The sequence below is a fragment of the Nannobrachium achirus genome, assembly GCF_963921795.1.
Source record: "Nannobrachium achirus genome assembly, chromosome: 11".
In the NCBI taxonomy this organism is placed as follows: domain Eukaryota; kingdom Metazoa; phylum Chordata; class Actinopteri; order Myctophiformes; family Myctophidae; genus Nannobrachium; species Nannobrachium achirus.
In genome coordinates, this window is record NC_137820.1 from 20,151,658 (window position 1) to 20,167,205 (window position 15,548).

At 43.2% G+C, this 15,548-nt stretch overlaps 1 protein-coding gene across 1 annotated transcript in view; it reads right to left on the reverse strand.

The window, feature by feature from the left end:
• The window catches only part of slco3a1a (solute carrier organic anion transporter family member 3A1a), a 53,985-nt gene extending 38,923 nt beyond the window's left edge, over positions 1–15,062 (reverse strand). The window contains exons 1-2 of the mRNA XM_080736124.1: positions 14,439–15,062; positions 7,006–7,465 (exon numbers count right to left, since the gene is read on the reverse strand). Of these exons, the coding sequence (XP_080592250.1) occupies positions 7,006–7,465; positions 14,439–14,606 (628 nt within the window). The 5' untranslated portion in view covers positions 14,607–15,062. The remainder of the gene's footprint in view (positions 1–7,005; positions 7,466–14,438) is intronic.
• Positions 15,063–15,548: the final 486 nt, after the last annotated feature.

The following is a 15,548-nucleotide window of genomic DNA, read 5'->3' on the forward strand; positions in this document are numbered from 1 at the left end:
TCCCCGTCTCATTGTTTTACATGATTTTATTCTCAGAACATTAGGGGATAATTGCTAATTAGCTCAAGGAGACGGCGGTGCCATCTTGTTGACCACAATGGCCAGTCGGATACAAGGCTAATCACAAGCTACCCGCCCTCTGTCTCCTGCAGTACCAAACAACAGTCTTACAATAGCTCGGGAGCCAGCCTGGCTGAGTGCAGCCACTGTGTCCAAGCCACCATACAAGCCCACACTGTTAAGTGTCTGCGGGCCAATCTGGGAGTGGTAGAGAATACTACTGAGTGAGGACCGACACGCCTCCACACACACACCCACACACACACACACGGTTCATTATAGAGAGATGTGATGATGATGTCGTTGATTGTCTTGAAATAAAACAAACGGGGTGTTGCTAGGCACACTCAGCATGCAGCTTATGGCAGGGATGGAAAAACCCATTTAGAGTCTAATCCTTCAAGATGACATTAACATGCGCTGAGTTTAAGTAGCTTATATAAACACGCCCAACTGCAGCGACTGTTTGGAGTCAGGGCATTTTAACAGGAATGCTGACAAGTCCCTCAAGAATCGCTCCGAGGCCTTTGCCAGCCATGGCAAACTATTGCCATCGCTTTATCAAATCGACCCGATGCTTGAGTCACATTCCTCAACGAGATTACCGAGCATAATTTGATCAAATACACAATTACATTTTTGCTATAATCCAAAAGGTCCAATGCAGTAGTACACGGTGTGGTCTAAAAATCCATCACTGGGGCTTAGAAAGTGCCAAAAATAGGATATACCGTATGTTTCAGAATCTCTGAATAATTTATTTTACTGTGACATAATATTGTTTAGACTTTAAAACAATAAATAAGTGAAAGGCACATTGGAGTCTTTTAATTCTCTAGGTAAGGGCACTTATCTTCCAGTCCGCAATGAGAAGAAGTATCTTTGTTTTCCCCCACTGCGAGCCTGTCATTCCTACTTTGGCTATACATGTTGTACTAATGTGTGTGTGTATGCTTTTGCATGGGTGGAATGGATTGTGTCAGTGCAAGTGTGCGTGCATAAGTGTATGCGTGCTAGCATATGCGTATGTGCAAATGCAAATGTCTGTGTGAGTGTGTGTGTCAGCTGCTGCTTTGTATTGGCCAGTAAAACTCTATGGCACTCCATCGCCTGGAAACAGACAGTGCATTCTTCAGAGCTGCTGCTTTATTGAGGCCCTGAGAGACAGCTGTCATTGGTACAGATAGGCCTCCAAATGTACACCAACAGAGGTGTGTCTATTTTGTTGGCCTTGACCACTTATAGGCCCTATTTTACACTTCTTGATATAACACAAAGTCGTCTATAATGACATGCCCAAAATAGGGACACCAGGTTGAAAGTCGTTAAATAAAAACACGACACACGTGCATATCTCCTTATATGGTCCGTTCTGTCCGTGACGTCAGTTATCTCCATAAATGGAGATACATGCTCATACATACATACATACTGTACATACATACACGTATACTTTCACACAAAGCCAGATGTAGGAGCGGTCAGCAACACTCAAAAAGAGCTGCTTTAGAAAAGCTTATGTATTCCCAAAACCCATCTGTCAGAAACGTATGCACAGGGTGAAGACTGTACATACAGTAGGGCATTCACGAATTATTCGACATCAAAGTATTCGAATAGTCGAATATTCGACAGGACTGGCCAAACTGTCAAATATTAAGCAAGCAATAGGCAAACATTGTGAAAATAGCCGATCTACATGCTTACAACGTCTCACGTTGCGAGGCGTTGTGAGCATGTAGATCTGCTATTTTCACAGTGTTTATCTGTGGAACCGAGTCACATTAAAACCTACAATTCCAAGTGCTTGTCAGGGTGGGGGTCCCCAGTTCAAATATGTAAGAGGAAAAAAAAAAAACGCGAATATTCGACTTTGGTGAACAACGTCGAATAGTGACATTGATATTCGAATATTCAAATATTTGGTGAATGCCCTAATGTACAGCATACCATACTGTAGGCCTAATTGACGTATCTATTGATCTTTTAAATGCTGGAGGCCCAAGGCCATGGGACTGGATGAGACTAGCGGCCGGGGTTTCTACCATGTGTGTGCGCGACGTCACGTCTAAGCTCTGCTCTGTACATGCATGTCCTGTGCAGTATATTTGTGCAAGCCAGGAACCCAGTGGGAAAGGACATATTTAGCTTTGGCCATTGAAAGGTCACGAACTGTGGGTGGGCGTGGAAATCCTGTTGACGCAAACTCACCAATGGTTTGTTTCCTTTGGCCCTACATGACTGCCTACGTCTAGACGTAGGATACAACACCATCACATGCAGTTGTTGCTTAGTCTGGCATCGCTTTGACATTTGAATATCAGTGGTGTAAAGTAACAAAGTACATTTACTTAAGTACTGTACTTAAGTACAATTTTTAGGTATTTGTAGATCTCGGATCCAAATATTGTACTTTTACTTACTACATTTATTTGAAAGCTTTAGTTACTAGTTACTTTGCAGGTATAAATTGAAATATTATAAAACATACGTAAACCACTTCAGCCCTATTTTACACCGTGGCTATTTGAAAATAGCCAATGCGACGCGTTGTGAGCTTGTAGATCTGCTATTATCAAACATTTTGTACTTTTGCTTTTGGTACTTTAACTACATTTTGATACCAACACTTTTGTGCTTTTACTCAAGTACATTTTGAATTACGGACTTTTACTTGCAACAGTATTTCTACATTGTAGTATTGATACTTTTACAAGTATAAAATGTGAGTACTTTTTCCGCTACTGTTGAATATGAGGTTTTGTTGACGGTGATAATGATTGTGACATTTTAGCCTATTTCTAGAAAACACACGACTTTACGTAATAGGAGATCAAAATATCAACTAAAGCTAAAACATGAACATTTTCACCCAAAAATCTAAACATGTTCTGTAGTAAATATATGGTACGTCACGTACGTGGAAAGATCGTTTGTACAAAACGTCTTCACACACGAGGATTGAAAAGACACTGTTTAAACTTGTCTTCCTACTGTTTAAACAGCAGGGAGGCCCGTCTGGTGGTACATGCATGCCCAATAAATGGGGGAGACAGAGGCAGACAGCTACAGCCCTGGGCCTCTGCACAGGAAAACCCTCAGTAGTCATTTATCCATTTGTATCTCTGAGAGCATGGGTGTCACAAGGGGGGGAAAGTGGGACTGAGTTACTAGAGCCCAAGGTGGAGGGGCCTTAGTTATGTTATACTTTAGCTATTGAAAAATAGCAGATAATACAAGCTTGCAGTGCGAAAATGTGTGCAAATCTTTGAATATATGTATTTTTTTAAGCGAACATTTGTAACTCAAATTTTGCTTCTGGGGGGTCCCTGGAACTAAATAATTTGAGATGGGGGTCCGTGGCCAAATACATAAATTTTTTGGCGTCTGTCACATGAAAAGGTTTGAGCACCACTGACATAGAAACATACGTTTTTCAAAAAACCTTAGAAGGATTTGAAATATTCAAAGACTTGCCCAAATTTTCAAGATTTTTGATTTACAAGCTCGCAGCACGGCACTCGGTGCTGCGCTGTTCCCCTATGAAGAACATTCATGGGGGGCCCGCAGTGAATCCTTGTACCCAGGGCCCAGAATTTGGTGCGACACCCCTGTCTGAGAGTGTACTGTACAGACATAGCAACATGTCCAGAGTTAAATGAACACTAAGGATTTCACCATGTGGAGGAGTGAGTTGTTTTCCACAGTGCTGTGTGTGGTATGCATGGCCACTCCAGCCCACCTCTTGGCTGGCTGGTTGGCATTCCTGCCCTACTCTGTAATTATGGCTCTTCTCCAAGGCTCTCTGCTCTCTCTCTCTCTCTCTCTCTCACCACACAATACTGTAAAAGGGCGGGCCCTGCCTCCTCTGATGTCATGCGCCCATTACCTGAACATTGAGCTCACTGACTAATTATAACAATATCACTTGGCTGGGGGGAAATATACACTGACATCAGCAACAGCGGCCAACATCTCGCTACAATATACGGGGGGAGGCGACATCTACTACTGTATACACCCAGGACAAGTATTGTAATGGGAAAGCAATGCTGATGTTTTTGATCTCCACTTTGATCTCCCAAAAACGACATGATACCATCACACATTTAATTAAAATAAACGGTCTTCACATCAAAAACCTGGGCTCCAAACCGCTGTGCGCTGTGTGCATAAGTGTTCCTCTGAGCTGTGACTGAATATTCATGCTTCAGCAACGCGTACAGTAGCGCCGCAGTCATAATCCGGCAATGTCACAGTGGGAGATAGCTCATAGTGACACATCGCAGAGGAAGCTTTCCTGAACACATTCGTCTTCACGTCTGTCTTCTCATTTTCTGAGTATCATGTGCTACGGTTGAATTTCACCCCTCGGATTCTGCTCGTCATCCCCTCTCTCATTTCTTTCTTACTATGCCTCTTCCAACAAGTCAGCATTCCCTGTCAAGCCCCCTCCAATCATCTGACAAATATAAACAGAGATGGAATGGGAAGAGCTTTCTAGGATGATGGTTTCTGGGGGGAAAAAAATCACTGTGATAATAACTCTGATATCATGAGCCTTTCCAAATACCCAAATAATGCAGCGTTTAGCGTTTAACTTTGGTTAAGTTCAAATGTCAAATGAAAATGATAACACCCCCTTATTTTCAGCATTGTTTTCTTTTACATGAATAATGAATGAGAATAAAACCAGTGTCATGCCCCGCAGACCTAAGAGAGCGCTGGAAACAGGAAACAAGCAAACGATTTAAGCAATGACCATGCTTGCACAAACACAACTTGGCCCCAAAGCTGCAACAATGTGGAGCCGCGTGTGTGTGCACATGGACGAATAATCAGCATACATTATCGGCAAGTGAAAAGAAATCTTACAGAAATTCAGACAATCTACTTCATTCATGGCTGCCGTGGGCACATGACACGCCTGCAGCATGGGGATTAGGACGATCAGCTGAGCAACAACTCAATACCACATTGTTTTGTCACTCCTCACCGGTTGTTTGTTCCTCCAGCTCTCCTTGTAGCTTATCAGAGGAGGACAGGACCAAATCTCCCCCTTGCCAAACTTCAATCAGCGCCAGTCAGCGTTCTACTGTACACGATTAACAGGGCACTGTGGTGGGTGGTGCCAAACGTTTATGGGCAAAGCGAAGCATGCTGTTGTAGCTTAAAAAAGTTTTTATTTTATTTTAAGTGATTAGGGAAGTCAGATTTGGCTCTGTGATACTGATAAGACAATAACACTGCTGCCTTTGTCGCCAGGTCACATCTGCATTTGACTGGTAAACTGACAGCTGTGTGAAATGCGAATGAAAACTCAAAAGCTATGTGCGTATGTGGTAACATGGCATTAGATCGAACACCCAAACCTAACCTTAACCCTAACCCTTATCTAACCTGCCGACACTGTTCGATCCAACGGGAGTTCGACCTATGGGGCAGTCCCTGTAGGTACAGTATGTGTGTTAAATATTATACTTAGCATTGCTTCGGTGTCGAACATTTTGGCAAGAAATGTAGCCATACAGCAAAGTACTGTAAATTAGGCTCTGAAACCATTGTCTATTTATACACTCTTTTGGACAGCGCACACAACACTGTCTGACACACCTTGTCTCTTCCCATCAAAGGCAGGTGCACTATGGTTCGGACAACAAATTGCAGCCAGGTTCCCCACAGACAAGCAAAGCTATTATATGGAATTGTGGATGAGGCTTGCTTCCCAGGTAACAGCCCTCTCGTTAACGAGAAAAATGAAAGAAAGGCTGCACAAGACACTTATGCGTCGATACATGTCACCTTGACGACAGATCTTCAAAGCAAGTTTCAATCACATAATGTTATGCATGGTGTATGGCTTTTAATGGCACAGGAATTCTCTTACAAGGGTGTAGTTTGATGTTTTGGAGGAAATTGAGCCTTCATGCAACATTTGTGGATGAAGCAAAGGAGAACCACGGTAGCTGATCCAAGTGATTTAGTAAAACTACTTACAAAATGGCGTATAAATATCAAAAGAGGCTCCAAGATTCAGCCAACGACAGCAACCCATAGACATATCCCCAGCAATCACAGTATAAAATTTGAATCTGGCCAGAAAGTGCTTTGAATGCACCTTTAAGCCCTGAAAAGCCACATCAGCAGCATCTTGCCTTTGAGAGGGGATTGAGGGGAGTGGAGATATTTAACCCCTATCCGTCCCGCTTGCCAACAGCAGCATCGTAATGGAGATTAAAAAGCTGCTAGATCTGCTCACCTGGCAGTCACATGGACAGAAAGTGTGGAGACAAAAGGGAAGCAGAGCACTGTACAATTGCATTACAAGAGCACCCCATAAACACACACACACACACACGCACACTCCCGCACATGCACGCACACACAGTATTGACACAAAGGCTGGGCGGCATGTACTGCACCTGCTGGCAGTGAATGGACAGCATAAAAACGCAGGAAAATCTTCATTGTTAATTTGACTCGGAGAGTATAAAGAATAAAATGTACCCAAATAGATCCGTAACTCGGAGTTTGACAAAATATACAAATTTCACATCAAACTATTCATTTGGTGAGGTTAATGCTTACTCGTGGTAAAATAAAATAGACCTGGCTTTGTTTTTTTTGTTTTTTTTACATTGCTTTATCACCTTGTTACATTGATGTTCTGTGTCGATGTACTTATGTCAAAACAGCAGTTTCAATTAATGTGAATTAATCTGAGTGTGTAAACACTTTAAGAGTGTAATGTACCCGAATGGATCCAGAGTTAAATTAACACTGAGGATTTCAATGCACATCCTTGGCTGTGATGTTTCTGTTTGTTGTAACTACCTTAGGACATAACTGTGCTGTAACAAATTGATTTTTAAATGCCAGTGTGATAGCAATCCATTTGCCTATTTTTTTATAGTTTTTTTACTTGGCCTGTAGTGAATGGCTCACCTATATAGAGTGACGAGTCTTTCTTCTTCACGTGATCATCGATGTAAGACACGCCCAGGGGCTGTACTGGGGTGGCCCCGATCCCCAGCAGTACCTGGGCTCCGATGAGCAGGAGGTACATCATGTTGGTGTTGGCCTTGTTGGCACAAAGTTTGTTCTCTGCCTGCTGCGCCGCTTGGCTGCTGGTGTTGGAGCAGACATCACGGCTAGAATCAGTCCGCCACATGATCTCTGTGTACTCATACTGCTTTGTTAGGAACTCCGGCAGAGCTGAGAGGAGGGCGCCGAGGGCCATGACAATGCCCCCGCAGCCAATCAGCCGTGGCCGATGGGCTTTGGCCCCGAAGTAACTGACGAACAGGATGAGGGCCAGGTTACCGATCTCAAAGCTGCTGGCGATCACCCCGACGTCAGCACTCTGGAGGTTGAACCGTCGCTCCAGGGTGGTCAGAACGCTCACCTAGGGGAAATTAGAAAACAATAATCATGCAGTTATTCGGGGTCATGGGAGGTTCAATGGAGTGAGAATGAAACTCAGACGCAAAACCAACAGAAAACAGGGCACCGAAACACAACGATTTCCCTTTTTTTTACTTTTAATGTTTACACACTGCAGGTAAAGTAAGGTATGGTAAACAGGGCCGTAGCGCGTCTAATCAGCGCTCTATGCGAGTTCTCTCGAATGCGCCTCTCTCCACTCTCTCCATTTTTACGGGTTTTGGGGCTGGTTTGGGTCCACTCCCTCCATTTCGGCACCCCCTCTAGGATGGCGCTCTAGGCGGCCGCTTACCTCGCCTATAGCTAAAAACGGCCCTGATGGTAAAGTATAACTTTTGTTTTTTTTCCTTCACAAATGACATTTCACATCTGGTGGCATGATGTGAATAAGTTTCGACCTGAGGAGATGAGCTTCACGTTGCATGAAAATATCACAATATTGAGAACAAGCCCTTAAATTCTTTTTTTTCCTTTGGAATATACTGACTCACAGCGCCATTCAAATGTTCCACATTGTGGTTGAGTTAAAACCTCCTCCCTGCCAAGAGGCATTCCCCTTCAGGATCCACTGCTCTGTTTCTGATTAACCAAGGCACTGCGACATTTACTCCCACAGCTCTTTACTGAACTGGCTACCGCAAGCACTCTCTTTTTCCTGTTCTGTTCTTTGCAATAGGTGGGGGCATCATAACTTCTGACTCAAACAGAGAACATGAATACTATATCAGCTCATTCAGGTGTTTCTGATGGGGATCAGCTAGAATCAGTTAGAAGTGATTGAACGTGTGACGTGTGATATGATATCTGGGAACAATCTGCTGCCCCATGTGAACCACAATGTCACATTTGAACAATTCTCATACTATTTTCAGATCAGTCCCAAACTGCCCTGGGAAGGGCATGACTATTTTTCCATTACCCTGGCAATTCCCACCAGGCTATGTTGGGCCTGGTTGGTTGGCTTGGGCCCCGATCAGACAGGACGTGTTTTCTAGGCACTGTGCCGCCTTTTTTTGTGCACTTTACTCCTTTTCTGCTTTGATTTATATATTTTTTTTCCCTAAGATATTCTTTGGCTTTTTGCCTTTATTGATAGTACAGTAGGTACAGTATACAGGAAAGGGAGAGAGACAGGGAATGACATGCAGCAAAGGCCATCCGGATCGAACCCGAACGCACATCAGAGCCTATGTGGTATGCGCCTAGACCGCTAGGCCAGTGGGCGGCGGCGCCCCGATATTGTATATTTTTAACAAATGGCTTTTGGCTTTTTGGCCATAACTTTTATACCATTGGAAAATACTGTTTATTGGCCTTTTAAAATGGTGCCCCATTTGTAAGGAACATGCATTTGAGGTTTGCGAAACTTAGCGCTTGTGAAAGACTGGGCAAATCTCTGCCAAAGCTGAACAGCTTATTCAGCTGTTGCTACTGACTCTTGTTTTGAGCTTCCTACCCCAGGTGCCCGAGGTACCATGGGTATCTGGGGCACCTCGGGGTGTGGGGTCCATGGGTACCTGGGGGGCTTTGTGTCTCCCCATAGGATCCCACTATAACTGAGGTCTGTTAAAGTGGGATCCTCTGAAGACACAGATCCCATGTACTGATTATCACGGACCCCCACGACAGACACGGATGTATATGTATACTTTTTTGTTGTCATACGTTTGTGATAATGGTGGGTGATGATTAAAAAGTGGTATCTGTGCATTTGTGATGTGAAGGTGATGAGTTTTGAATGCACCTTTGAGCTTTTCCCAGTTCTGTCTCCCATCTCACGAATGCCATTGTCATCAAAATGTTAAATCTTGAGTCGCTCAGCAGAAAACGAATGGGAGATTGATTATGCCGACTCACAGAATGTTTAGGGGTTTTGTATGCAAATGACTTCATTCGGCAGTACTTTATTTTTATTTGTATTCAATAATGCTGTTAATCAAACATCCACGCAAGAGGGGGAAAAGAAAGAGAGTTCAATACAAGCTTCTACAGCAGCATCTACTGTAGACAGTGTGGTTCCCAGTCCAAACATTCCTGGGACCATAGAGAGTTGGCCTTGAAACCCTCTCATACCTCCCATCCTCAGAACAAATGCCAACCATACGTTCTGAATGTTCTCCCCCAGGATTAGGGATGCTAGGGTTCCAGTGGTTAACATTTTGATATTAATATTGAAAATATAATTATTCTTTTTTTTGTTACAATATTTAATCATCGGCCAAACAGCCACTATAGGTAGAAGAAGAACAGATTGAAGTTCAGAACTAGAGTGTCCCATTTCAAACACTGGCACTCAGTAGTAGGGGTGGGTGATATGGTGATAATTTCATTGCAGAATTCAATTTAAACCTGCATTTTGGTCTAAATCAGTAGTTCTCAAACTTTAAAATGTCAAGGTCTCCACTTAACGGGTCCATTTGGTTTCATTTGTATACTGTCAGAGTTACATACTTGTAAAGTTCAATTTAGACCTCCCAAAAGGAACCCAGAGAGTCTAGTTTTTCTCAAGTATCTTGAAAAATAACCATAAAAACCAATGTGAAAAAGAATTGTGATAAAATCGTGTATCGTGATACAGCTTCGGAAAATATTGTGATATTGTATTTTTCCATATCGCCCACCCCTACTCAGTAGGGATGGTGCAAAGTGATTGCAAAGGGATTTGTTTGTTGCTTTTCACTAGGCACTAGGTATAATAGTGCCAATCGATTTCTCCCCACACACATGTATGTCTGTTGTCACTGCTGTTGTAACTTACTGGCTCACCTGACCGTGAGAAGCCCCCACCGGGAGGACATAGAGCCTACTCCTCCCACCCAACACTCCCCACTGACAGGTGCCACTCCAGCCCATAAGAGTATGTGGCACGTGCAGTGACAAATATCACCCTCCCGGCTTCCCTACCCTGAACATGGGCCAATTGTGTTCATGTAGAGCCGGATGCACCGCGGTGGTTATTTGAACCCCTAGACTCCGCAGTGGTGCATGGCCAGCTACTTTACCACTGCGCCACCCCCGAGCGACCGGCCCAAAACCTAAAGCATGATTTATAACTTAAATAGCAGATTCGCAATGCGGATGCGACGCATCATGAGCTTGTAGATTGGCTATTTTGGCATGTGATGTAGCATTCATTATAGGCATATCACTCGCTGTTGAACAGTGCACCAAAGTACAGTAGAGGGATGGGAGCTACCACCCAATCCCATCCAATTCCATTATCCCAGGTCTCAGACAATGTGACGCACAGTAGTCAGCTACTTCTCAGCGGTGTAATTAATTTGTGGGGGCCAACCCCCCCCCCCCCCCCTTTTCCCACACATGTTTGTACCTCTACTCTTAGGCCAGTGGTTCTCAACGAGAGGTCTGGGGACCCCCAGGGGTCCTTGGGGGGGGAACCCAGCAAAAGGAAAAAGGACTACAACACAATAAGAGAATTCACGCTTTAAAGACTTATAAAGGCAAGTACAGTTATATAAAACAGGTGCCACTGTGAACCCATCCAGCTCTAAACAGTCCTTTGAGAAAATACTGCTACATTTATTGTGTGCTTACATAGCCAGTAAAATATTTTTTCCAGTTGTTTTGATTAACAATGTGTGGCCTCGAGATAAGACCACCTTCATTGGCAATCGAAATACATTCCAAAATACTTTCTGTAAACAGGAGAATGCCCCCTGTATAAGCACATTGAATTCCAGTTTCCTGAGATATAAATACAGACTTTTTTTCCAAACAAAAGTCCACGTCCACCTCAGGTTCTTTCCTGCTTTGTGTAAAGGCTTATAAACTGATAGTCATACCATGACAGTCAAAGAATGCTCTCTGAAGGACAACAGTGGATGAACCTAAAGACATAATAATAAAAAGATTTAGCTGTAAGTAGTGTAGGCTACTGTGAGACACAAACAAGTCCACATCACTATACATTGCCACAGAATAAAATCCTGTGCTAATCTAATTCCAAAATGGTAAACATTCTTAGAGTTTACACTTTCATAAGACTTTAATTAACAGTGAGGATTTTACTGTGCATTAGCCCTGGACTTAATACTAATTCAGTTTCTATGACAAATGTAAAATAAAGAATATATAAAACAATAAGTAAATATGTAATGGAATGGAAAACATAAAAGTAAATAATGTACATAGCAAATACATAGAAAGTCCTCAGTGTTATTTAATTCTTCTTGAGTGTACAAATACAAACAAATGTACTTTCGTGAAATGTTTGTCTGTTCTTGCCAAATGTTTGCCTATTATTATGACATGCCCAGAATTTGGGAAGAGGTTAAAATAGCAGTTTGCCTCTATGTTAATCCAACTGTGAGAGTACTATGAAGAAAGACCCTTTTTACATGACACATTGCTAATCAGGACTCACGCAACAATCCCGTGCATTAAACCACCTTCTCCCAAACAGTGGGTCGGGACCCATTTGTGCGACACAGACACATTTTCATGGGCCCTTTAATTTCTGGTTTCCTACATTTTGTTTTTAATTGTTATTATTTCAAAACAAATTCAAAAAACATTTCCAAAAAAGTAATTTCGTGAAGAAATCTAAGAAATTCCATTAAATTAGAAAACAAATGTTTAAGAAGTAGCGAAAATAGACGGTCTACAAGCTCACAAGGCAGCACAAACCGACGTGTTGTGAGCTTGTAGATCTGCTATTTTCACTAGTTTGGGTCCTGGGCTAACATCTAATTTCTCTTTTAGGTCACGGTCTAAAAGGTTTGGGAACCACTGCATTAAACTGGTTTCTCTGTTTCTCTGTGGGCATTTTTGACTGCATTTCCAGTAATAACAAGAACAACAAGATTGTTGTGTTGCTAAAATGAGTTGTGCTGTAAGCCACTAATGGAGAGCACGCCCCGTCGCCCCATGCCCGTGGCACTTGGGTTTTGGCCCTTAACGGCCTGCACAATCTTACTGTAAGTCCCGTCAATCCAATCATGGATACAACAATAGCTCATGTAGCGCGGCACAAGGCTCTCCCTAAACCACACACAGTCCATGTCAAATGGGCCCCATTGAAGGCAACACTGTTGTGTTCAATAATAAAGCATAACAAATAGCCTCATGTGTTTGTCCAGGTAAATTGTGTTGTTCCTCTCACTCACACCCAAGGCCATCAATTGCAATCCTCACCTCATGCCCAGAGTTTACTCTTCAAATTGGCATGTTTGAGCAGGTGGCCAAAATTGGAGGGTTGTTATGAACAACACAGCTGCCGTCCTTTTTCTGTGTACAAGACGTAAATGATAGATTCTCACGAGCAGGTCTCTCTTTCCAGCAGGGTGACATTCTGACTGTGAAAAAAGCTGCCCTGGCAGCCCTGCCTCTTCAAGGTGCAAGTAGAGCTTGAGGCTCCAGTGTTCAAATATGCTATCTCACCTCAGTCTATTTGACTGTCATTTGAGTCTTAGTAAAAGTGTTTCTTAGAAGGTAAACAAACAGTCACTGAATGAATAAACACCTCTGTGAAGTTTGAATGAGTTTAACTTGAACTGTAAAAAGTCATATTGTGGGTTGTTCCCAAAATAATAAATAATAATTAAAAAAAACAAGGAAAGGAATTATAATTGAATGATAAAAGTCTTATTCTTCCTTGTGAATTGCTATTTTTGCCCCCTTGACCTTGGTGATGGTTACTTAGCACTGTATAACTATTACATTAGCCTATAAAGCTGGCAAGAACTTGATCTCCGTATCTTGTGCTTTCACCTTTTATATTGTGAATATGCTACTGTAAATATTCTGGCATTTCATTTCAGTAGGCTACATTCCCATGTGAATAAGAAATAAACAACCTTAAATTACATTATAGGCTACTATCTTCCAAAAGGCAATAGTAACTATCATTATCTATTATTATGATTATTATTAGCCTATTGTTATTATTATTCTATTACTACTTCAACAACACAAATAGGTATACTATGCATGCAGAATGTCCCATTATAGGTTACCCGTTCATTGTTGGTCTAATAATACCGCAGTAAATAAATAAACAAATACATTTCAAATGATGCTAATGGCAGGCTGCAGAATCACTGCACGTGTAATTACATTAGAATGAGCTATTCAAACGACAGAAAGGGTCTGCTGTCTGATGGAGGAGAGCCAAGCCAACCATACATACTGTAGCCGTAGAAGCAGCATCACAACAAGCCCACCTAGCCGGTTACTTGTCATTATATTATGTCACACCAGTACTGTCTCAGTCTGTTAGACCGTTTGACAGCACTTTGATTACTGTGTCGCGCAATGCAACTAGCATGCCAGCAGAAACCAAATCCAATAAGATTTCAAGTGACTTTGCATGCTAGGGTATCCAAGTATGTAATGATGATCATTGCCCACCACACCACTTGATTTATGAGATTGGGCATGTAACTCTGAGAGTGTAAAATGTGATTGATTATTAGGATACAATATAAATGGGGTCTCAGAGATACCATATAATATAGAAATACCATTAAATAGCCTAATGCATGTCAAACTGGGGTCCTTGAAATTAAAATGTTGCAGAATCACTGCTAGAGCCATACACATCTTCTCTCATGGGCGTCCCTAGCATATCTTTTTAAATGAGGGTCCGCGGGCATAAGTGTCAATTTGAGGGGTCCTTGACATGAAAAGGTTTGAGAACCACTGCGCTAGGGTATCTGTAATGTACTGTATATGTATGTAATGTAATGATCATTGCCCTTGCCCACACCACTTGATTTATGAAACCGACGTCTCGCGAGCAGTTGCCTCTACAGCCCACTTAGGTCTGCAGACTCTGCACCCCCCACCACACACACACACACACACACACACACACACACACACACACACACACACACACACACACACACACACACACACACACACACACACACACACACACACACACAGTCTGTCCATGTAATAATTCTACTCACCAGGTATGCTCCAACGGTGCCCTGTGCCAACATCAGGGCGCATTCCGCTATCAGAAATATCTTGATATTGGAGAAGCATGAGGTCTTGCTGGGGTCATCTCGCTGCTGGAGCATGTCTCCGCTGCTGCTCCTGTCCACAGCAGCGTCCCTGGCTTTTTTCACCTGCATCCTTGCGGCCAGAGCGGCTGCTGCGGCTCCAGCACTTCAGCAGCACTGCGCTGTCTGTGGAAACGACCAGAGAGAAGATGACCCACCGGGTCTGGGCTGACAGTGTTACCGCGTCCCTCTCCCCGACGACAGCATTCGATCGGTGCCCTTTGCGTCGCTATCACTGCACTGTCACTGTCTGTATTGTCCCAGTCACACACACACACCCCTCTTTTTCTTTTTACATGTGACAAACTACGACTTGGAAAGAATAAACATTGCCGGCCCCACGTCGACGCACACACAGGGGACACGGTGTCTGCTGTGAACTCCCTGACGATGTTCTTCTTCTCAAAGGCACGAGTGAATGACAGGCGCCGGATTTTCTGTCAAAACGCATTATTTATTACCCGGCCTTTTTCCTTGGATAGGTGTTGTTGGGAGGTGTTGCTGGTGGTGTTGTTGATTCTGCTCGAATTTGCCGATTATTCCGAGGAGAGGCTTGCTGCCACGGCGCCACTGCTCTGCACCGCCATAGGCAGCAATGGTACACGCACACTGAGAGTGTGAACGACTGCCTTGTGTGAGTGTGCGCTCCAGATTCCTCCTCGATAAGGTAGCAGTCTGGTTCCCATTGCCTGACGGGGCGCAGACAGTAGTAGTAGTTGCTTGACAACAGAGGCGTCAATTGGGTATGGCAAGCTATGGCGACTGCCATACCTTGACTACAGGGGGGAATAATAAAATGTACTTTTCATCGTGCCTGTTGCTAAGGTATGTCAACATAACTGGTGTCTTGCACGCGCGCCCAGTCATGTTGCCATACCTTAGCTTTTCCTGAACTGACGCCACTGCTTGACAACTAAAACTAACTAGCCAATCGGCGACCAGGATTGGCTAGTTAGTTGTCAAGCAACTACTGCCTGCCTACGCCATAAACTCATCATCACAATGAATTAAAAC